Here is a 21,904-nt window from a genome sequence, read left to right as displayed (position 1 = left end):
ATATGAAAAACTCAAGTCAACTCTGATTAATACCTTTGCAATCTAAAGAGTCTCTGAAATCAAAGTAGTTCAGTCTTGAAAATACCAGAAGGAAATGCAGCTGTTATGTGTACATGTCACTAGGAAGGAACGTGAGTGGTTTGCTCTGCATGGTTTGTGTTTATAATAGGAATATGAAGTAGTGTGAAAGAGCTGAACTTTGGGAAGCTTGTTGTCAGAGAGCTGAGATCACAGGTGAACATATAAATCACTAGTAAATGTTGCCTCTGGTAGCTCTGTGGAATGAGGATACAGCTCTTGCATCAACAGAGCAGTCACCTGCTGTGGTATCAGTTGAATTTTCAGGGGGTTTAGCCACAGGAGTCCACTGTGTGTGAGCAGAGTAGAAATACATCACACCTAGGGCTGGCACAATTGCTGCTATTTGCCTTTACTGTATTCTTCCTATCAAGAAGTAGAGGTGATGATGTAATTAATTTCCATGAAGATGAGAGAATTTTGGTAATCCCCATGGCTGGAATGTTTTAAAGAAGTATTAAATATGTCTCTCCTAGTTCTCCTAAGCACACAGAAGAGCTGTACAAGGGGAAATAATCTGTCAACCGCTCTTGTAATTGAGTGTTCTAATACACATTTTAATACATTGTAGTTCTTTGTAGTAGAGCTGTAAAAGAAAAGGATCAGATTCAAATTGATTCTCATATGTGTATTTCTTAGAACAGTTGTCTTTGATTAGATGCCTGTAGGTGAGCTGCTAGTTTTATTTGTAGTACTGTGCAATAAGGTACTTGCACCTGATCCAGGTGAACAAGCTAAGGGTCAATTTCTAAACTCTTTGCACACAAGACATCCAATATCTGCTTGCTGTGGCACGTTGTTGGTAGCTTCAGAGTGGTTTTGTAACAAGCATTGATTCTAAGTGCTTTTGGAGTGCGGGGATTGTTACTCAACAGGGAATTGCACAAGTATTGCCACAGTTTTAGACTTGATCCTTTTTTGAGACTGTGTGTAGTTTAATTTTCAGAAAAAAACTAAATTTGCTGGAAAATACAGTTTCAGGTGGCAGTTGCTATGTTCACAAGTGGAAGGGTGGTTGCAAATTGTACTCCTCCAGTTGGGGGGAGCAAGATAGAAGTTTTTAAACAGATCTGAGGTGAGGGAAAAAGTTATGCAGTTGTCTTACTTTTAACCACTTCAGTAAGTAGCAGGTAAGTATCTGCTTAGAATGTGCCTACTTCTGGTAAGGTTTGTGGTAGTAGACATTTACTTGTGCGGAATATGATTTTAAAATGTTTTTGTAATAACTGCAGTATGATGTTGCACTTCTCGTTAGCCATTACTCTAGCACATGAATAGTTGTCTTCTGTTTTTTTTCAAGCATTAGTATTTACAGCTCTTCATCCTCAAAGTCTAATTTTTTACCTCTTATATTTTCAGTCAATGTGCATATTCAATGCATGCTACTTTTAGTGAAAGCAGACCAAGCATGTCTGTCCAGAGGATTCTCATGACTTTTGAATTGTGGCATATGAACTGGGAGGCTATCCTGGGACCCTGCAGCACCTCTGAAAGAAGTCCAGAATTTAATGATGTATCTTAATAACTGCAAGCTTTACCTTGAAAGCAAGTAAAGTAATTGATATTGAGCTAAGTGATAGTTTTTTCATTGGTTTATGTGGCTTGAATAGTAAGACATGTTTCAAGATTAAGGTAGGAGGAAAAAAAGTCTTGGTTCACTTTGGCATTAACGCATTTCTTTTAGGTATTGCATCTGAATTTGGAGTGAGAGGCTATCCAACAATTAAGCTGTAAGTTGATCCTTCCTATTTAATGTCTATCAATGGTTTCATGACAAAAAATTAAAAATAGCCGTATCCATTTAGAAGTCTCAAACCCATGTAATGTATAGTCCAGTACAATGTAATGTTAAATACTCAATGGTTTTGAGTACTTTTTACTGTGGACATACTGGGGATTTTAGCAGATTATTGTTTAAGCAAACAGTATTCCTAATAGGTGATAATAAATCTTGTCAAGCTAGTTTTCTCAAAAAAAAAAAAAGCAGAGATGTTCATCTTGATAATTTTGATAATATAAGATTAATAATCTTTAAGCTTGATAATTTTCATGCCATATGGAGGTATTGAAAATTCCTCTGAATTTCCTAAACCTCTATGGATTCAAAGAAAGCCTGTTAGAATTAGTAAAACTTACTTGAATACTTTGCTAATGCAAGCGTGCTACAGCCCCTCTCAGCAGAATACCGTAAGGTGACCAACACTTCACTGAAGCTTAATACGTAAATTTGAAAGGTTTTGCAGATTATTTGATACATTTCAATTATAAAAAAAGCATTAAAGAAGTTTAAATGCTTTCCTTTTACAAGGACTAATCCCTGAGTAGTATAAACATTGAGTGTGTTGGGTTTGGTTTGAGTGTGGCGTGTTTCGTCATTTTAGGGACCATTTAAATATGGTCATAAACAATTATTCTAAATTATCTGTATGCTTACAAAGTAAATGACCACTGTACACTAGAAAAAAGAATTGTAAAAGAATTTTAAGTATTTCAACAAGTCAGTAAATCACATACTGTGTAAATAAGCTTTGATTCCATAATTCCATTGTATTGTATTATTGAGTTTTATATTGTGCTGATCACTTCTTTGGCTTATTACTTGCTGAAGGGTGACTGTAGTAAACATGTGAAGATTGAGAAATTTTATATGTACGAATGTAGTTTAGATGATTGCTTTTCTGTTCTTTTTTTGTCTTTCTATTTATCTAGCTTGAAAGGTGACTTGGCATATAACTACAGAGGACCTAGAACCAAAGATGATATAATTGAATTTGCTAATAGAGTGGCAGGGTAAGTATACTGTTCTCAGAGACTGGCTCTGCTGATTCAAACTTATGTGGAACTTTGAGGTGGGCCAAGACTTTTTTAAAAACAACAAGATATTGAAGTCAAAAACTGTATGTACTATGTGTGTGGCTGCATGGGAGACAGGTGCTGAGTTAAGATTATTTATTTCTAAGGCCACATTTCCTGGCTGTTGTGCTTACATTCAGAATTGTCTCTCTCAGATGGAGACCTTATTGTGGTCTTCCACTGTATAAAGAGATCTTCTAAGAAATACAGAGAGTTTTTATCAAGGTCTGTACTAGGTAAGGGGAAATGGTTTTAAACAGAAGGAGGATAGGTTTAGAAAAAGTATTAGGAATAAATTCTCTACTGTGAGGGTGATAAGATACTGGAATCGGTTGCCCAGAGAAGTTTGGATGCTGCATCTCTGGAAGTGTTCAAGGCCAGTTTGAGTGGGGCTCTGAGGAATCTGATCTGGTGAAAGATGTCCCTGCTCATGGTGGCGGGGTTGGACCAGATGATCTTTGAGGTCCAAAGTGACCTGTAAAAGGCATGCGTGTTTACATTGTAGGAGCATTTTGTAGTAAGGTCTGAATTTCCTATTTATGTGCTATTTGATAGACATAACATGTTATTTGGTGGAGGAGGGGGGGGGGGGGGGTGGGAATGTTCTTTTTTTCTTTTAATATAAAAGAAATAATAACTTGAAAAACTAAATTAATTCGCATTTTGGAATTTATTTTTTGAAAAACAGCACAAAAAACTTTTTGACATTTTCTTGTGAATTTTTATTTGTTTGGGTTTTGGAGAGTGCACAAACTGAGATTTTTCTATGTCTTTGTTTCCCTTTCCAGACCTCTCATCAGACCACTTCCTAGCCAGCATATGTTTGAGCATGTGCAAAAGAGACATCGTGTACTTTTTGTATATGTTGGTGGTGAATCTCCTTTAAAGGTTTGAAGCTTGATTAATCAAAGTTATTTCTTTTGGCTTTTTAGGGAGTAATTTTAAAAATCTTTCAAAAGACTGAAGTGCATGCTTGTAACAAATTCTTGGGGTTTTTTGCAATTATTAAAGTGCTTTTGCAACCTTATCCTATAAGCATGTTTTCAAGTTGCTCTTTGAAGATTAGGTATGTGACAGAGCTTTTGTTTGACGCATACTGAAAGTTCAGAAATTAAAAAAATGTTGTTTGTATTTTTTCAGGAAAAATACATTGAGGTTGCTTCAGAACTAATAGTTTATACATACTTTTTTTCTGCCTCAGAAGATGTGCTGCCTGAGGTAAGCTGTTTCCATTCCTACTGCTTCCTCAGAAATGGCATTTTTCTCCTCATCTATGTAATTTTGCAGTTTCGATGGCACAGAGGTGGCTTCTTACAGTATGTTTGGCTTTGGTAGATATCTGAGAAATTACACTGAAACATGTAATGTTTGAGTCTATGTTGGGAAAGAATACATCCCAAATTTCAGTCTGTCATTGCTTTGTTTTGGCCAAATTACTTGTTCAGTCATATTAATAAAATTAATCAGAGGAGGAGCAGAACTCAATGTGGGCTACACAACTTGTTCAAGAAAGTAGATACCTGGATTTTTAGCCAATGCAAAACTCCTGTTGCTCCCAGCAGTCCTTTCACCAAACACTTTAAAAGCATTAGGGGGTTTGTAGCATTAATTACTACTGGTACCCTAGTAATCAGAAGTAAGTGAAGAGGTAAATTATTTTCATCTTGTACAATACAGCCGATCAACACAATTATCTGCCTGGGGATTAGCCAATCCGGACCACTGGCTGCAGAATTCTATTGTGGCTTTTATTTGAGGATTCCGTGACAAGGAAATTTACAGTTCATCACAAGGGTGGAAGAAATTGATGCTACTGTAGTGAGTCTAAGCATTCTGGCTTACTTGTTGTAGCAAAATTAAAAGACTTTTTCATTTATTGTTATCTCCAAGTGGGACCTAAGTCTGCCCCATGCCTACGAACATGTGATTCTGAAGTTAGTTGGTGATTAATGGAGTGAGAACTAGCATCATTTGGTTTGTTGTTTTGTGGGTTTTTTTTTTTTAAGGCAGCTGCATTTTACAGCACCATAAGTAGAACTGGCCTCATTATAAGAACTGGCCTCATTATAAGTAGTGTATTCTTAGTTCTCCAGAAGTCTTGTATCAAAAACTACCTTAATTTAAATATTGGTATTTGCACTTCATCTTCAGCTGAGCAAGAAAAGTACTGTTCAGTTGTGCAGTCTGAAGAGTAAAAAAGGCTGGAAGTCTTTGAGATTCTGTGATCACACTGATGTAAGCAGTGAGCTTTTTTTTTTTTTCCTGCAGAAGGTAATTTTCCACCAGTGTCATTTAAGCTGAAGTAGTGATGGTATTCAGTATTCTATGGAGAGAAGTAAAAATACTCAGAAATTTCTGGTTGTGAGTTGTAATGAGCCTTTGCATTACAGGGTTCACTGTTACGCTTTGTTTCATCACCTGAGGTAATATTATTCCAAGCTTCAGGCATCTTTTGCAAGCTTTAAGCTGTACACAGATTGATTTGTCCTTCAAAGATGTTAAATTATGTTTTGGGCAAGTAAGAGAACAGTGCATCATCTGGGACTACCTTCCTGCTTGTTCATATCAGCTATTATATTATAAACTACTGCTTTTACAAGAAAGTTAGTGCAGAATGATAGAAGGCATGCCATTTGGAAATTATGCTTTGGAAATTTTACCTTTCCAAAACATCGATAAATCAGACAATTCAGATGACATGATCAAAACTTAGTTTATGGTGCAGTTCTTTCTTAACCACAAATGCTGTTAAAATTTTAGCTTAGAATGCTAGCAAGCTGAAAGAAGTAGATGAAGTATTTTTTCTGTGGCAGTTCACTAAAAACATGAGCTGCATAAAATTGTTTTGAGTTTTAAGAAGAAAGGTTCTACAGTTTGTTTTTTAGTATGTTGTTGACCATCTTAAATATCATGTCTAGCATGTTACTACAGGCTTTTGTTAGTTGTCAAAATTAGGTCTGTTTGCAGCCCTGTGTGCTAAAGCTGTTGCTTTATATTCCTATCAGTCTGAAGCACAGGAAATAGCCCAGATTTAATGGCACAAGTTACCGGTGGTACAATTTTACTCTGCAAATTTGAGTGTCCATTTAGTAGAAGTAGCACTATGACAGGTATGCTGACAGCAGCACAAATTGGGAACTGAGAGCATGATTGATAAAACCCTCAAGTTACAATTTCCTATCTAAAGTCCACGTCCAATCCATAAACTGTTCATCATGCTACTGCAGATACCAGTAAAAATCCCATTTATTTTACGCTTTGTGAGATCCACCCCCTCAAAAATGTATTTATGTTGTGTTGCTTTTAATATACAGAAGCTGATAAATTTATCTTACTTATGTAGACAGAAAGTATTTAGGTGTCCTTAGAGATTTTCCCCATGAACTACATTTACATGTTTTCAGATTTTTTTTTTTTTGTTTAAAAATCCATTAATCTTCCATGGATTAATTGAAACCTGACTCTTTCAGTACGTGACATTGCCTGAATTGCCTGCTGTTATGGTCTTCAAAGATGGAACTTACTTTGTTTATGATGGTAAGTAAAAGTGGACATTACCTCAAGACAAGATATTTAAAGCATATATGGAGAAACTGAAGGAATAGGGTTTTTTTGAAGGGTGTGTAGGGATGCTTGGAAATTCCCCAGTTTTAGGATAACTAGCAGCTCCTTCATGAAGGAAAAGAGAAAAAATTATTTGTTTTTCTGCAACAAAATGCAAGGAATTTGGTTTAGCAGTACTGAAGTAGAAGTGATGACGTTTCCTTTGTGTTTTCGGTAAGATGTAGCTTCCAATATTACGGTTTTGCCTGCATCAACGTACTTAGAACTAAGTTACTTCTTCGCTCACTGTGCAAATTCATCATACACATGGACTACTTTAACTAGCTTATTCAGTGTGTAAGCTGTAGAACAGCCACCTGAAACTAACAGTGTTTTATAACACTGCTATTTCTGCAGTGTATATATGCAGTACATAACGCCAGTACACCTGCCACTGCTGTAAAAGTGTGTATCTGTAATATGTGTGCATATCCATATAGAAGTATTACATTGTACTCAGACTGCACCATAAGGCATGTCAGAAGCACGTACACATACTCATAGTTACATTGCATAGCCTGGGCTTATTTGCAAGAGCATCTGCTCTTGATCTGGGTTGTTTCAAATGCAAGTTTTCACTTTAAGTTGAAAACACATCACTCAGAAGATTATTCGGCAGGTTTAATTTCTTGGGATAAGTAATATTCTTTGTGACCTCATAGAATGGATGGATGGATCCTCTTCAGTTTGTTGCCTCCAGATAAAAATTCACTCTATAGCCTCTGTGATTTGCATTTTTTTGATGTTTTTTAGCAGTTTGAGAGAAGGAAAGCTTGTCAGAGAAAAACTTCTTTTGCTGTGTGGCCTGCTTGCTTTTCCCACACATTCTAAAACAAATGCAAAAACTGTAATAATTCAGGCTTTTAATGTACTTTGTAAAAATTTTACTTTTCATAATGTACCAGAAACATTATTGGAAGTCAAACAAATCATGAAGACTCAGTTTAAGAGATTGAATAAAGTTTTATGTGCGACCGTTACGACTGACAGAAATTTGAAGAGCTCTCTATGAGGAAAAAGAGCAAAATGCACTTCAGTGCTCTGACCTTGTCTAGTGTTTTGGTTTGGGTTTTTTCCTTCTCTGTAGTGGGGGAAATGGTTGCAGATCCATGGGATGCTTTATGCTTGGAATTGCTTGCTACTACCTTACAGCAGATAATTGTTAATCTGAAATTATTGATACTTCGGTCTCTACAATAGGATTTAAGACAAATAATTTATTGTGCATTTATTCACATAAAATGCAGCATATGTCTTTCTTTTTTACTTGTGATTTAGATCTAATTTATGGTATGTATTAGAATTTAATTTTTAATAGATTAAAACATCTAGTATCTTAAACTAGCCTTCAGTATAACTGTCAGTCATACATGATTGTTTGTTCATTTACATTCACAGTGCTGTTTAATGCATCTGCTTTTTCTTGATGTTTCTGTTTCATTTAATGACTCTCACAAATACTACTTCCTGTATTTTTAGATCTTTGAAACTTGACGAGTTATGTACACATACCCCTTTAAAAGCAGGGTTTGAACCTGTCCCTTTCTGCACTGGGTCACAGCTTCTAATATAGCATTGTTTATCCTTGATTTGGAAAATAAAATCATCAAATCAACTTTTCATGATTTTCTATAATACACTTTTTGTTCAACAATTGAAAATAGCTTTAGAAGTTTTAAAACTTAAAATGCCCGTAAAAGTGTCATAATTTGTCTAACAAGATTAAAAGGAAAAAAGGAGAAAAAATAGTGGTTGCCTCAGTAGTATCGAAATAGTAAATCTGATGCCCCACCTCTTAAAAAAATGGTTTTTTTCCTGTTTTTTTTTTTTAATGTCAGAGTATGAAGATGGTGATTTGTCATCCTGGATAAACAGAGAAAGATTTCAAGGTTACCTTCATGTAGATGGCTTTACACTTTATGAACTTGGAGATACAGGTGAGAAGATGCTACTGCTAAACTCTTCGACATTGTGTACTAAACAGTAAGAAAAATTTAAAAAGTACCAAGAACATGTTTTTAAACTTTAGAAATTAATCAATATCAGGTTAGAGCTGATAGTGACAGTATTTTGTTGATGTAGGACTGACATGTGACTAGAATTTTCAAGCACGGTCTACACTAGTCAATTCCTCACAATTTAGTATGCCTAATCCTGTGGTAGTCACAAAAATTAGTAGGACTTTTAAGAGCACCTTACATTTTGCATAAGTTGCATATTACCTCTTGGAATCCATGCAGGGAATTTTAAAACTAGATTTAGAAGTATCAAATATGGATTGTCCTGGTATCTTACATCTAGTGAATTTTGCTATCTTTGAAATAGATGTGGCAAGAAAGGGACAGGAGCATGCATTGAAGTGGACTTGTCCCAGAAAACTTCAGCTTTTCTTTAGCAAAAGTTCTGCAGGCCAAATGAAAGTTTTGCAGCCAGGTGACTGCTGAAAAAGGCAAATGCCTTGTACTGCTCTTAAGGTATATACATACTCTTAGGACATCTTATCATCTATATTCCATTTCAAAATACTTACATTCAATCAACACTGAGTTCTTTCAGGTTTTAAAGAATATGAAGCATCTATGTTCTCACATGTTCTCACATGTTTATGAAGCTAATATTGTTACATTTTGAATGGTTATTTACAGAAATGCTGTTGCAAGTTGTTTAAATGTAGCACATTTCTTCCTGTTACATTTTTGACTAACAATTCCTCAAATAACAAAAAAAACCCAAAAAAACTTTCTGGAGAAACCATAATTTACTTTAAAGAGCTTTATGTATTAATACGTAGTACCTGGAATTTATTTACATCACCTTTTATAGTCTAAAAGGTCATTAGCTGTCTACTGGTTATTTATTAGGTAGTGTCTTAGAGTGGAAAGAAATGAGGAAAAAGTGAGAATTGATGTATGCAAGAAGTGGGATGGGGAGAAGCTATTGCTATTTCACAAGGAAGTATGGGAATAAATCATAGGTGTTCCCCTTAAAACCCTTCAGTATTGAACAAGAGTGACTTTTTATTTTTGAGGGAAATGCTTACTGTGGCTTGGTGATAGGTAGGAACTGAGCAATTGGTTGGCTTGGTGGGGAGGATTTTGAGTGAATTGTGGCATCTGGAGAGAACTGGAAAATCAGCCTTCTGGAGCCTTGGATTAATCTGGTTGATGACTGTACTGTTAATAGATCTGCTTTCCTAACTGCAGGTGCTTGATCTGGAGAAACTTGGCCAGCTTTTTAAACATAATTTTATCTGATTGACCATAGCACTCTTTAGGTTTGGAGTTTTTTATTTTTCTTTTAATCAGAAAAACTTCACAAAGTAAATCTTGAAGAGGTCAGTATATTGTGGTGTTGACCTTTAAGCTCTTCTGACAGAGGTCTATGAACTAAATTGTGTTTCTGATATCATGAAATCTGGGCTCTGCCAGTAAATTTTCCTTTTTTTTTTTTTTTCCATAATGCTCACAACAGTATGAAAAATAATTGTTATTAAATTCATACAATAGTGATGTAATCACTTATAATCAGTTTCTAATTGCTGCTATATGATGCAGGTCTCCATAGCCTCATATTTAGGTGTATGTAAATATGTAGCCTGAGTAGGAAATTAATTTTTATCTGCATTTTCTCCCTTTTAACTTCTTTTATAAATAGGCTTTTCATGCAATGCTAGTGGTGTGGCATTGGGCTTCATCTTAATTTATTTTCAGTAGCTTCAAGACCACAACTTGGTCAGCTTGAAGGGGCTCTTTGTGTGAGTCTGTGAGTCTGGTTTATACTTACAAAACAATTCCTGTCCCTGGAGAGTACCTGATCTTCTAAGTTGACGTATTTCCCATTGTTTCTTTTTAAATGGTTTCAAGAATTTTATTCCTTATTTTAGGAAAACTTGTGGCTATTGCAGTCATTGATGATAAAAACTCTTCAGTGGAACATACCAGGTACAGAATTGAGTATTGGTGACACTATGGGAGAAATGTGCTGGTATAACATAGGCATATTTTGAAGTTTCTTAAATATTGAGAAATATAGGTTGAGTGGGTTTAACTTGTGAACGTTCTTTAATTTCTGACTTAGTGTACTAAATTTACTTAATTTATGGCTCAGTTGAAGCACATGTGAGTTCACTGAGATGGAGGGAGTTCCTGTATCACTCTTCTGCCATTTGTTAATGAGATCACAGGAGCAAATGGTGATCTCATAGCTTTTAAAACCTATTGTGTCACCTTTTAAACAAAGACAAAAATGCTTGAGGTCAGATGACTTTGAGATGAACTCAGTGACTTTAAACAAATGACTGTACTTCAGTTCCCTCACATGAAAAATTAAGCTAGTGATGCTTATATATTAGTTGTCTGTGGAACTTTAAACAAGATATGTTTTTGTTGGGGTTGGAGTTTGCCGAAGAGGCTGAGAGGAACAAGGCCCTTGTCCCTTTCTGGTTGCATATACAGACTAAAAAAATACTGTTCAAGTACTGTGTATGCTATTTTCAACCTTTAGGAGCTAAGCAAGATGGACAAGGTGTTTTTCTATAGTCCTTTTTGCTGATGATGTACAAATTACTGCTTACTGGAGAAATCTCAATATTTGTTGTTTGTATTTAGAAGGAGTTTATACTGGATATCCATGCCAATTTTTTTTCCTTTCAGATTAAAGTCTATTATTCAGGAAGTTGCCAGAGATTATCGGGATCACTTTCACAGGTAGGACTCTGATGTTTTAATTGGACTTCTGCATTAATCTTTTTATGACAGCAGTCACTTTCTTTTCCTAAGTGAAAAACGTTACAGTGCGTGCTTTTATGTTTTTATACTGATATTTAATTGGACCATTTAATTAACTGACTGTGTTTCATAATGCTGTGTTCTAGATGATCACTTTTTTTGAATTACATTTCTGAGTGTGCTCTCATTTTCAGTTATAGGAAAAATATTTAATGATGAACTTTTGCTGAAACCCATTATTATGCTTTCTTTTTCATAATTTTATTTTTAACTGCTTCTCTTTTAGGGATTTCCAGTTTGGCCATATGGATGGAAATGATTACATTAATAGTTTACTAATGGAGTAAGTAAATTCTTATTTGAATATTCTTTCTTTGGTTGTATTTGTTAACAAATGTATTTAATTTAAAATAATCTTAGAAAAAGTTCTTGCCTTTCATGACTTAAGAAAAAAACACTGTCATCAGAATTCAGCATGTACCATAGTATCAATTACTTGTTAAATTAAACTGTATAAATATATAATTTAATGTTAGATGTTTGGCTTACTGATAATGCTGATTGACAAAGTTTATCTTTTAGATCTACTTTGTTAAATTACTGTCAGAGTTGTGAGACTTTTATTCTTTACGTATTTTTATGACATGCATAGAAATGCACTTCAGCAGAGAAGCATAGAATGCATGGAAGATGCTGTCTGCATTTGATATGTACATGGTATATTTTGAAATATATAAGTGATTTAACAAGATGCTTGACAGTTGCCATTACTATGATCCTTTTCTAAAAAATGCATTATTAGAGAGTTGAGTTGCTTGGCATTTGTAGTTAATTACTGCTTCTCCTCTGGCCTTTGGAGGTCTGAAAGAAGGGAAAACCAGGAGTCAGTATTATAAGTTTTCCAAATCCATTTCTCAGGGATCAAAACATTAATTAAGCATGTGTTCATGCCCCCTAAAAATTCTAGGAGCTTAATATGGACCCAAAAGCACAAGGTTGGTATTTTTGTAGAATGTCTGTAGATTAACACCTGATTTAAAACCGTCTCTCCATTGAAATTATGTGGTTTGATTGAACTAGTGCTTTATAATTTCCAAAAGTGAGAACTTCCTCTCTTGCTTAATTGCTTCTCCTGTGCAGGCTCTTATATCTGTCTGCTGAGCTCTTTCATCCTGTTTACCTGTCAGAAAAGTGTTTGGTTTTTTGTTTGGGCAAGTAGGGAAGTTATTGTGCTGATTCAACAGTGTTGTTCCCTTCTACTCTGCCGAGTACCAGCACGGATGTGCATAGAAGTAGGGGAGGGAAATGAGATACCTGGGAGGAAGGAAATGAAGGGAAAGAAGATAGAACTGCCACTTGGAATGGTAGTGATCTAGTGGCAAGGTCTGTTCAGCTGGTTTATTTAACTGAATCTGCAAAATGCCTGATTTTATTATTTGTAATATATGGAAAGATCTGGTTTAAGTACTCATCAGCTTTTAATTATTTTGTAAACCCAGTGTATACCTTTCAAGGATGAGTAAGAATTTGCAAAGGAATGCAGCAAATTATGTTCAAAGTAGTAACTCTTCATGTGGCTACATGAATAATTCGAGTTAAAAAAAAAAAAGTATTGCAACTGCTTCAGTTTGTCACCAGGTGGCAGCAAGTAGAAATAGAAAAAATCTGAAAATGAGAAATGTATCACAAAACACTTTTTACTGTGCTAGATGCACATAGGAACAAATTCTTTTTCTTTACAAAGGACAAAATATTGTATGATTTCTGGGGATAGAATAAGACCTTGACAAATGTACATTTATGAACCTGACTGTAACTCCATTAGTAGGCATTACAATTATTCTGTCTTTTCAGCCTTATGAACATGCTTATGTTGGATTAGAAATGGTACATTTAAAACCAGGCACAAAAGAAGAAATAGGAATATTATGTATTTTAATTAAAATACACAATTTTACCTAAAATTTTACTTAAAAATGCTTTTCAGTATTTTACTGAAAGCAAAAATACAACTTTTTATAAGCTAAGGTGTATAATATCACTCTCATCTATTGGTGTATGTAGAACTCTGCTCTGCTCTTGGAAAGTAACACATTTAATGTGCTTTTGTGAACTTTTGTATAGCATAAATAATCTGTGTATGGAGGTTACCTTACAGCTGCTCTACAACCACCTTCTAGACATCAGTTACCAGACTGTTAAATGCAACAGAAACACTGCATGTAATTAATAAAACTTGTTCTATTTTGCTGGAAGGACATATTTTGGCAGGAATTAGGAACTTGTTACCAGATGATTGCAAAAACAGTGACTTAGTTTGAGTGCCTTCTACTTAGATCTCTTCTTTGTCCCTAGTAAGAAAAGAAAAAAAAATTCAAGGGGAAATGTTATGTTTATTGACTCTTATATGGCAGGTTGCTTAGTGTACAAAGTTGTGTTATTTGGTTGTTTTTTCTAAAGTTCCATTTAAAGGATGGCATTATTTTGTTATCCCTGTAGTTGCCCTTAGGTTTTTTGAGGTGTCACTATGCTTTCAGCTTCAGTTCTGGGAAGAGAGTCTGCACCTTAAAATCTTTATGTATTCAGCTTTCTGGAAGTTCAGAAAATTGTCATATATTATTAAACTTTTTCACTTTGAGGTTTGCGTTTGAATTAAAATCAAAACCAAAAGCCCCACCTAAAATGTGAGAGAAAATTTAGGATAATTTCAGTGACTCCAAAGAAAAATGGGCATCTTGAGTAAATTAAATAATTTACTATGAATTGATTGCCACAGATAAGGCTGAAATCATAATCAGTTTTACAAAAGTACATGGATAGGACGCATTAGGCAAGGGTGAAAGCATAGAAAAACAAGGTTTGCATTACTTCTGCTGTGAAGGAAGTACTTGAATTCATTACTGACAGAACTGTAGAAAATTGATAAAGATTACAGGAGATTTAAAACTTGTTTAATATATTTAAATCTTTCTTTTTGAACAATGTACTTTTGCAATATTAAAAATTCTTAAACGCGATCTCATTTTGAATTTAGTGCTACAACAAACAGAAGATTAAACTGCTTTGTGTCCACAGAAAATTTCTAACTTTTTTTTTCTTTCCCATTATGATGTATGTGCACATGGACATGAAGGTTAACTGCTGAGTAATAATTCTTTCAAAACTGTTTCTCATAAACCATATCTAAAAGAGTTGTAGAAAAGCTATGCTTGGCATGGTTTATTATTTTGACTTGACCAGCAGAAGTTGATTGATAAAGGTGATCAGTTAGACAGTGGTTGTGTGGAATTAAATTTTTGAGTTGCACTTCTGCTTTTGTGAATTTAAATACTTAATGCATTTAGTATACAAAGCTGCTATTTGGAAAGTCATAAGGTACCTGATTTGTAGTTGCTCTGGGTATGTAAAATGCTGTAAGCTTCAATAGTGTCACTGACACAGATGTGAAGGAAAATTATGTTAATGAGAAATGTGCCCATACCATTCATGTCCATACCATACCATGCCCATACCTTTTCTCTTGCTTTCTTGTTTTTAAAAAATTACTATGAAGACCACACATTAAGTGAAGATTAATATATTCCCTATTGAAATGATGTAGGGATTACTTGAATTGGAATATTTTAAATGGTAGTTCTTTAAATATATAAACGATCTGTTTTATGTTTCCAGTGACTTGACAATCCCTACTATTGTTGTATTGAATACCTCCAATCAGCAGTATTTTCTACCAGATAGGCACATTGAGAGCACAGAAGACCTGGTTCAATTTATTAACAATATCCTGGATGGTACAGCTGAAGTAAGTCTTAATAGTAGCTTGGATTATATTGGTTAGTGTTTATTTCCTTAGATGCTAAAGTAAGGAAAAAAAATTGGTTACTCTGATAGTTATGTGTGTGTTTAATATTCCTGTCCTGTCTTACTGTCTCGGATGCTGTCACTGAATATGTGATTGTAAATTCTGGAGTCATGCTGTTGCATGTTGTACAAAGCAAGCTTTTTTCTGTTTATAGTATTATGGTAGACAGCTTCTTTTGATATTCCTTTTACTGGTGCAGTTGTAAATGGAGAGCTTTTTATTCATTTCCTGGTTTGCATTTAATGCATTTGTTTAAATTTTTGAATGATAGTGCATAATTGAACTGCACCCTTTCTTTTGGGTGGAAAATTAATAAATCAAATAGCTGGAAGAATTACAACTTCAGAGTCAAAAAACCAGTATTATACTTGCTTTGAATGATAGAAACGGACACAAGCTTACTCCTCTCTGCTCTAAAACTAACAAAGAGCTGTCTTTTGTTAAAACAGAAAAGTTAATTGGAATTGATGACTTGTATATTTTTTGAGTATTTATTCCCTCAGTGTACTGTAAGTTGAACAGAAAGCTGTGTTGTGTGGATGAAGAAAGAGGTCATGGAGCAGAACTTCTGTTTGTGCTTCTGGGGAAAGAAGGCTTTGACACGAAGGGTAGCTGATAGCTAATAATTTGGCAACCTTCTGGGAGAAGCCTGGCTTTGGTTTAAGCCCAAATTAACTGTATATTGAGTGCTTCCTGTGTTAGCTGAATCCCACTTTACTTTGTGCCAGCAGTTTTAGGTCATTGGTTGGTATTGGCAAATAATGCAGAAGATATTTGTCATATGGGGTTTATGTTGGTTATTTAATCTGCCTGGTTGATGTAGAACATGATGTAGGTAGATTTATGTGCTTTTCAGGACTTTACTGGCCATGCTTTCCATTGCAGTGTGAGGGGTATTGCTATAACTTAGTGGTTCTTTGTTCTTGAGTTCTCACTTTTTTAATGGCTTTTAAGTGCATTGAGTTGTCAACATCAATTAGATACTAATTGATGTATGTATCTTTCTGGTTGAAACAACAAATGTAATTGGTTTCTGTCTGGTTTGTTTTTTTTTTTTTTTTTTTTTTGCTTGGAGAAAAATAATTTGTGATGCTTCGTGTTTGTTGTCATAGTGTCATTTAGGTCTTTAAATCTTTTGTTTGCAGTATCTCAGCTAGAGTGATTAAAGGTCACTCTAAATTCACTTCTCAGTCCAACACAAAAATACAGGACATGACTTCAATTAAGCTATGTGTAAGGTGTCTGTATACATAAAATTGCACTACTTTGGCTGCATTCTCTGACCAAGAAATTGTGCAGCTATTGAGGAATGAGAGTCTTGTAAGTATGCTGGTAAACAGCTAATAGGATGCAGACTTTGAACCACAGTGAAATTTTTGAGAAGTCCTGGCTTTCCCACTTCTCTTCCTTGGGAAGTGTTGGATTATTCACCTGGATGTTATTGTTATTTTGTAAGACTCTATACGTAACTTTTTTGCGAGTCTGTCTCATCTTTGTGGACTTTTTTTGCTATTTGAGGGGTTTTTGGTCAGATCATGTGCTGATGTTTCTCTGGCTACTCAAGGAAGGTGAAAACTGCTCCTGTTCAGCAGACAGACTGCCTTCTGGTTCATGTAGTTATTTTGAACACTGCTGAATTAGGGGGCAGTGTAGGTATAATCTATCATTGCTTGACACAGGTTTTATTTATTACACATTCATATCTTCTCTTTGCTTAGTTCTTAGATGTTTCTAACTGTGCTGTTGTAGTCCATAAGTGAATGTTGAACAGCTGCAGGAAAGTTCAGAAGAGCTCTGCAGTTTCACCATTGTTACACTGGGACAGTTGGTAGTTTTTGTTAGTGTTTCTTTATGGTAAGAGAGAGAGTGTCAGCCCATTGTCCAAGATGGCACTGATTTAAAACAATTGTGGGAGACTTTTTCATGAGACTACTGAATAATCTTTGTCCAAGCTTGGCAAGTTGGAGTGTGTGGGCATCGTGAGATACAAGAATAATTACTTTTCATTTCCTTCTAAAGGGACTTAAGATTGCAAGGTCTGAAGAATGAACTTTTGGAATCATAACTGAAAAGTGTCAACAGTTTTGACATGGTTCCATTTGAAATTTCAGGCACAGGGTGGTGATGGACTTCTGCAGCGAATCAAGAGAATAATCTATGATGCCAAGTCTACTATAGTGGTAAGTTTTATTTTTCATTGAATTAGATGGTGCCCTTGTCAATCAGGATACAAATACTTTCAGAGGGTTTTAAAAATAATTTAAAGGAGTTGTTTTATATTGTAAATATTGTGTATATGTTATTGGTATATGTATAAGCCAAATTACCTTCTTGATTAAATTTTTTAATAATATATGAGATAAATATTCAACATATCTTAGTTTCTTTGTTTTTCACTGCTCTTCTGTATACCTGACATGTATTTTAACGGCCAGAACAGAGAGAATTCAAGAATTTTTCCTTGACTCTTTTGACATCCTTTCCTGAAACTGGTACGACTTCACTGTTCTGAGGAATGTTTCATTTTTTGTTTAATTACTTAAAGCATAAGCAAACTAAATACTACTCTTAATGTAGCTTAAAGCAAACATTTTTACTATCTTTCTCATATGTTAATTATGCTCAACAAAATTTTGTTAGGATGATGTACACAAATCCATATCTTCACTTGTCCTACACAAGCAAATAAACCTATGCTGTGAATTTAAGTTGAAACTTACTTGCTTCTAAATGAATGTCCAAACTTCTGTGAAAGTAAAATGTTTAGCCAGCAGTTTCTGAAACCATTAATCCTTCTTCCTGTGCATTAAGCTACTCCTCAACAGGAAACTCTCTAGAATTTTTCTGCAGACTAATTTTTGACAAGACACAAGAGGTGAAACTTTTTTCTTCAAAGTGGATTTTAACTCTCTTAGAACAATTGTTTCTAAAGCTTCAAAACATGCATGGGATATGCAGTTGGCATGTAAACATTAACTGTCCCAATGCAATATTGTAATATTTGAACTTGTGTAATTTTTTATGAACTTCTAATAGAAATTGTTGAAGTTGAGGACTCCTTGCCATTTTTGCAGAAGAAAGCAAGTGAACCTTATAAAACACCCCACAAAGCAACAGCAATAATCCAAAACCCAAACCAAACAAGCAGAAAAATCAAAATAACACATCCATTAGGACAAGAGGACACAGTCTTAAGTTGTGCCAGGGAAGGTTTAGGTTGGACATTAGGAAGAGGTTGTTGGCAGAAAGGGTAATTGAGCTTTGGAATGAGCTGCCTAGGGATGTGATGGGGTTCTCCATCCCTGGAGGTGTTTAATAAAAAACTGGATGTGGCACATAGTGCTGTGCTCTTATTGGTGGTGTTATGTCACAGGTTGGACTTGATCTGAAAGGTCTTCTCCAACCTAGTTGATTCCGTGATCCCTGTAAAAAACACTGATTTTCATTTTGGATGTTTTTTGAATAAATACACAAAGTGATAAGAGAAGTAATGCAGTAACTTTCTGTATTCACTGAAAGTGGTTTTTACTTTCTATTTCAACAGTCTGTTTTCAAGAGTTCACCACTGCTGGGATGCTTTCTCTTTGGGTTACCCTTGGGGGTCATCAGCATCATGTGTTATGGAATCTGCACAGCTGATACAGAGGGAGAGGTATTTGAGCATGAGGGAGCTAAAAAAGAAAGTGGTGATCGAGAGCTCACAGATGAAGGCAGTGAGGAAGAACAAGAGGAGGAAAAGAATGGAAAATACACAGAACTTTCAGATGGAGAGCTTAAACAGAAAGACATTATGGAAAAGAAAAAAGACTAACTTGTTTAGCAAGAGAATTCTCTAGAATTTCCAAATAGACTTATTTATTGGCAGTTGTCATTTATTGGTTATCTCCATGAAAGAGGATTGTTTTTCTGCATTATGGTAGTTTTGCCTTGCATGTATTCACATTTTCTCAGAAATTGACAGAAAAAAAATGGATGTTCTCTTAATTGTCCTTAGTAGATTAACAAAGAGCAATTTAAAATTGAAGAAATTTTCAGGTACAGTTCTATACCATTTTTGTAAGAATTTTGAATTGTTCATTTCCAGAACAGAGATAATGTTACTTGACCTTACTATACGTGATGAACTGCTACTTATATAGCCCAGCTATGCACTGATTCATATAAAATTAAAGCTGAAAATGAGGAAAGAGAGCTGTAAAGTGTTTTAGGCCCGATAGCTGAAGACAACTTAAAAGTTTCCTAAGAAGTCACATGTTCTACCTGTTGCACATCATTATGGGAAAAGGAAAGCAAAACCAAAACAACAAACTTTTCTATTTTCTCAAATTAAATGTAAATTTTTGGGAACTGGAGGACCGTTCTACCATATATGCTAAGTGTTTATTAAAAATATTGGAAAATTATGTTAAAAACCTTTTAGAACGTGATTGCCTGTTAAACACTTTCTGTGAGTGTTTGCACACTTAGAGTGCAAAAGATCTGCAAGATCTTTGAATCCGCAGCACAACTTGATAAAGGAAGATGTCAGTATGAACACCTTCTGGCCATTTGTAGAACTCTCTAATGACAAGCTTTTTGAATGGTGTATATTTATTTTACAGTGTTTACTTGAGATTGTTATTTATCTTTGAGATAGGTAGTTCTGTTTGAGACCGTTACCTACTCTGAAGGGGGGAGTTAATGGAGCTTAATATTAACATTGATAGAGATTGATCAGTATAAAGCATTTTTGTTACCTGTTTCATCATAAAAGCCACTTTTAATACAAACCCGTGACTGCAAAAAGGACTAATTTGTGGCCAGGGGTAAAACTCTCCCAGTGGTAAGCTATAAAGCGGCCTTTGGCATCAATGTCATGGAAAGTACCACAAAAACAAAACTTATATTTCTCTGCTTCAAACTATTCATGCTGGGTTTTTTTCATGCTGGGTTTTTTTTTTATTTATCTTTTTTTTAAAGGTATATTACTGTATAATGCAAAATATTATGTCCTCCTTATAAGGCAGCTTGATCAAATAAGAAATTGCTTTGTTTGTAGCACTAAATTAAGGAATTTTAAATAGTAACCATGAGTAAGCTTAAATAGACAAGTTCTATGTTTGAGTAAATTTGATGATGCTGTAGAATCATAACCAGGGAAAATGTATTGCATTCTTTTTCCCTGTGGGAAAGTAACTTGTTTCTTCGGTTTAACTAGCTTGGTAACAGCTGTCTTCACGTTGCCATACAGAGTACGTTAAGTAAATCTCTGACTTGAAAGATTTTGGTTATCAAACAGTATAAACAGCATGTAAAGAGAGTAGGAAATTTTTTTTGGAAAAATTCCATGTCTGATTATGAATACAAACCTTTTCCTTTTTGAAGGAAAGATTATAAGTGAGGTCTTAGAACACTGAGTAGCAGGTATCTGATACAGTTTTTTCCCCTTTTTTTGTTTTCTCTGTTTTCTTTCTATGAATTGCCTTTTTTTATTTTTTGTTATTATACCCAGTTGTACATAGTGACTTGAGTTTTCTTGCTTTTTGTTGAGGTTTTATTTTTTTGGTAGAACCTTTGAGAGGTGTAGATTCAGCATATACACGAGGAATAGGTGCTTAAAAATGTGTTTAGAAAGGGATATTTTTTAATGGTATTGAGCTCCTGAGCTGTTTATTAAAAAAAATTTTAAAAATCACTTAATGAAAAACTTGTAAGTTTCTTTGGACTTCTGCAAAACTCAGTGCTGAGAGTCAAAATATAGGACTATTAAGACAGTAGTATGTTTTCTTTGTCTCTTTTCTTAAGATTTCAGTACAGATCAGTTGCATATCTAATGTTGGCTCAGGCTGGAAACCTGCAGCTTTTGACTTAATAAAAAAACCTGAAGTGGCCACTGGAGCCGTTCTGTTCCTTCTCTGGAGTGTAATGAAAAGGAAAAAAAAAAAAAACCTGAGTTCTGCTACACTGCTAAGAACTGTTTCAACATGGAGCCTTCTTTTTTTGTGGTTATTTTTGTTTGTGCTTATAATCATAGTAGCCAGTTGACTTGCTGGGAAGTATTCCGAGATGTGGACCTGAATAATGATAAATACTGTGAAAGAAACAGTCATACTGGGATCTGTTCAAACTGTAGCACTTAATAGCTAGAGTTAGGAGGAAAGCCTGTATGTTAGTAATTTCTGAACTCAAATATCTATCAGATTTGTACTGAACTGTTGAAAATTAGACTTGAAATGTACTGCTGTTTTCATCAAATCCTTCCCCCAGCTACATTGAACAAGTCATGGGGAGAAAAAAGGGGGATGGGTCATATTCTGGGTGTCAGAAGTGATGTGAAATTAAAGTGTTTGCGGTGGTCACTCAAGTAATCTAGAATGCTGTCTGAGGAGGGGCATTTTATTTCTTTTCTTCAGTCTCTAGAGGTTTCTTAAAGCAACTTCACTGTAATAACTTTGAATTCATAAAATAATGCTGCTTTTTTAAGTCAAGTGTAAGCCTTTTGTTTTTCCGTAATAAAAAGGATTTAAAAGAGCCTGTTTCCTTTGGATTAATGTACGGTGTCAAGCTTAGATGTTACATGTTGTATAGGAGGCTGTTTCCTGGGATGTTTGTTGTAAGTGTACTTTAGGCCTCCAGTCATGCAGTACAGAAATGCAGCTGGCATTCTGCAGGATTTTGAAAATAGTCTCTAGAGGTAGGAATTTATATTTTCTAATCTGTGATTTAGTGAGCACTCTAGCAGTGTAACACAAATGATTTTCTGAAAAAGATACTTTAAAATACCAGACCTGCAGGAGTTTCT

The 21,904-nt window shown here is 34.8% G+C and overlaps 1 protein-coding gene across 2 annotated transcripts in view; it reads left to right on the top strand.

Annotated features, from left to right (window-relative positions):
* The window catches only part of TMX3 (thioredoxin related transmembrane protein 3), a 29,275-nt gene extending 7,642 nt beyond the window's left edge, over positions 1 to 21,633 (top strand). Inside the window, exons 5-16 of one of the 2 annotated variants that reach the window (XM_068193233.1) lie at positions 1,763 to 1,808; positions 2,788 to 2,868; positions 3,720 to 3,819; positions 4,072 to 4,149; positions 6,402 to 6,468; positions 8,373 to 8,471; positions 10,418 to 10,475; positions 11,187 to 11,240; positions 11,548 to 11,604; positions 14,934 to 15,063; positions 17,235 to 17,303; positions 18,668 to 21,633. In XM_068193233.1, the coding sequence (XP_068049334.1) occupies positions 1,763 to 1,808; positions 2,788 to 2,868; positions 3,720 to 3,819; positions 4,072 to 4,149; positions 6,402 to 6,468; positions 8,373 to 8,471; positions 10,418 to 10,475; positions 11,187 to 11,240; positions 11,548 to 11,604; positions 14,934 to 15,063; positions 17,235 to 17,303; positions 18,668 to 18,934 (1,106 nt within the window). In that variant the 3' untranslated portion in view covers positions 18,935 to 21,633. Of the gene's footprint in view, positions 1 to 1,762; positions 1,809 to 2,787; positions 2,869 to 3,719; positions 3,820 to 4,071; positions 4,150 to 6,401; positions 6,469 to 8,372; positions 8,472 to 10,417; positions 10,476 to 11,186; positions 11,241 to 11,547; positions 11,605 to 14,933; positions 15,064 to 17,142; positions 17,304 to 18,667 lie in introns of those variants that run through there. The other variant, XM_068193243.1, reaches the window with a different exon arrangement.
* The last annotated feature ends 271 nt before the right edge of the window (positions 21,634 to 21,904 follow it).

Source organism: Anomalospiza imberbis, chromosome 1 (genome assembly GCF_031753505.1).
Source record: "Anomalospiza imberbis isolate Cuckoo-Finch-1a 21T00152 chromosome 1, ASM3175350v1, whole genome shotgun sequence".
NCBI lineage: Eukaryota > Metazoa > Chordata > Aves > Passeriformes > Viduidae > Anomalospiza > Anomalospiza imberbis.
The sequence above is the reverse complement of the archived record's forward strand: the minus strand, read 5'-3'. Positions and strand labels throughout refer to the sequence as shown.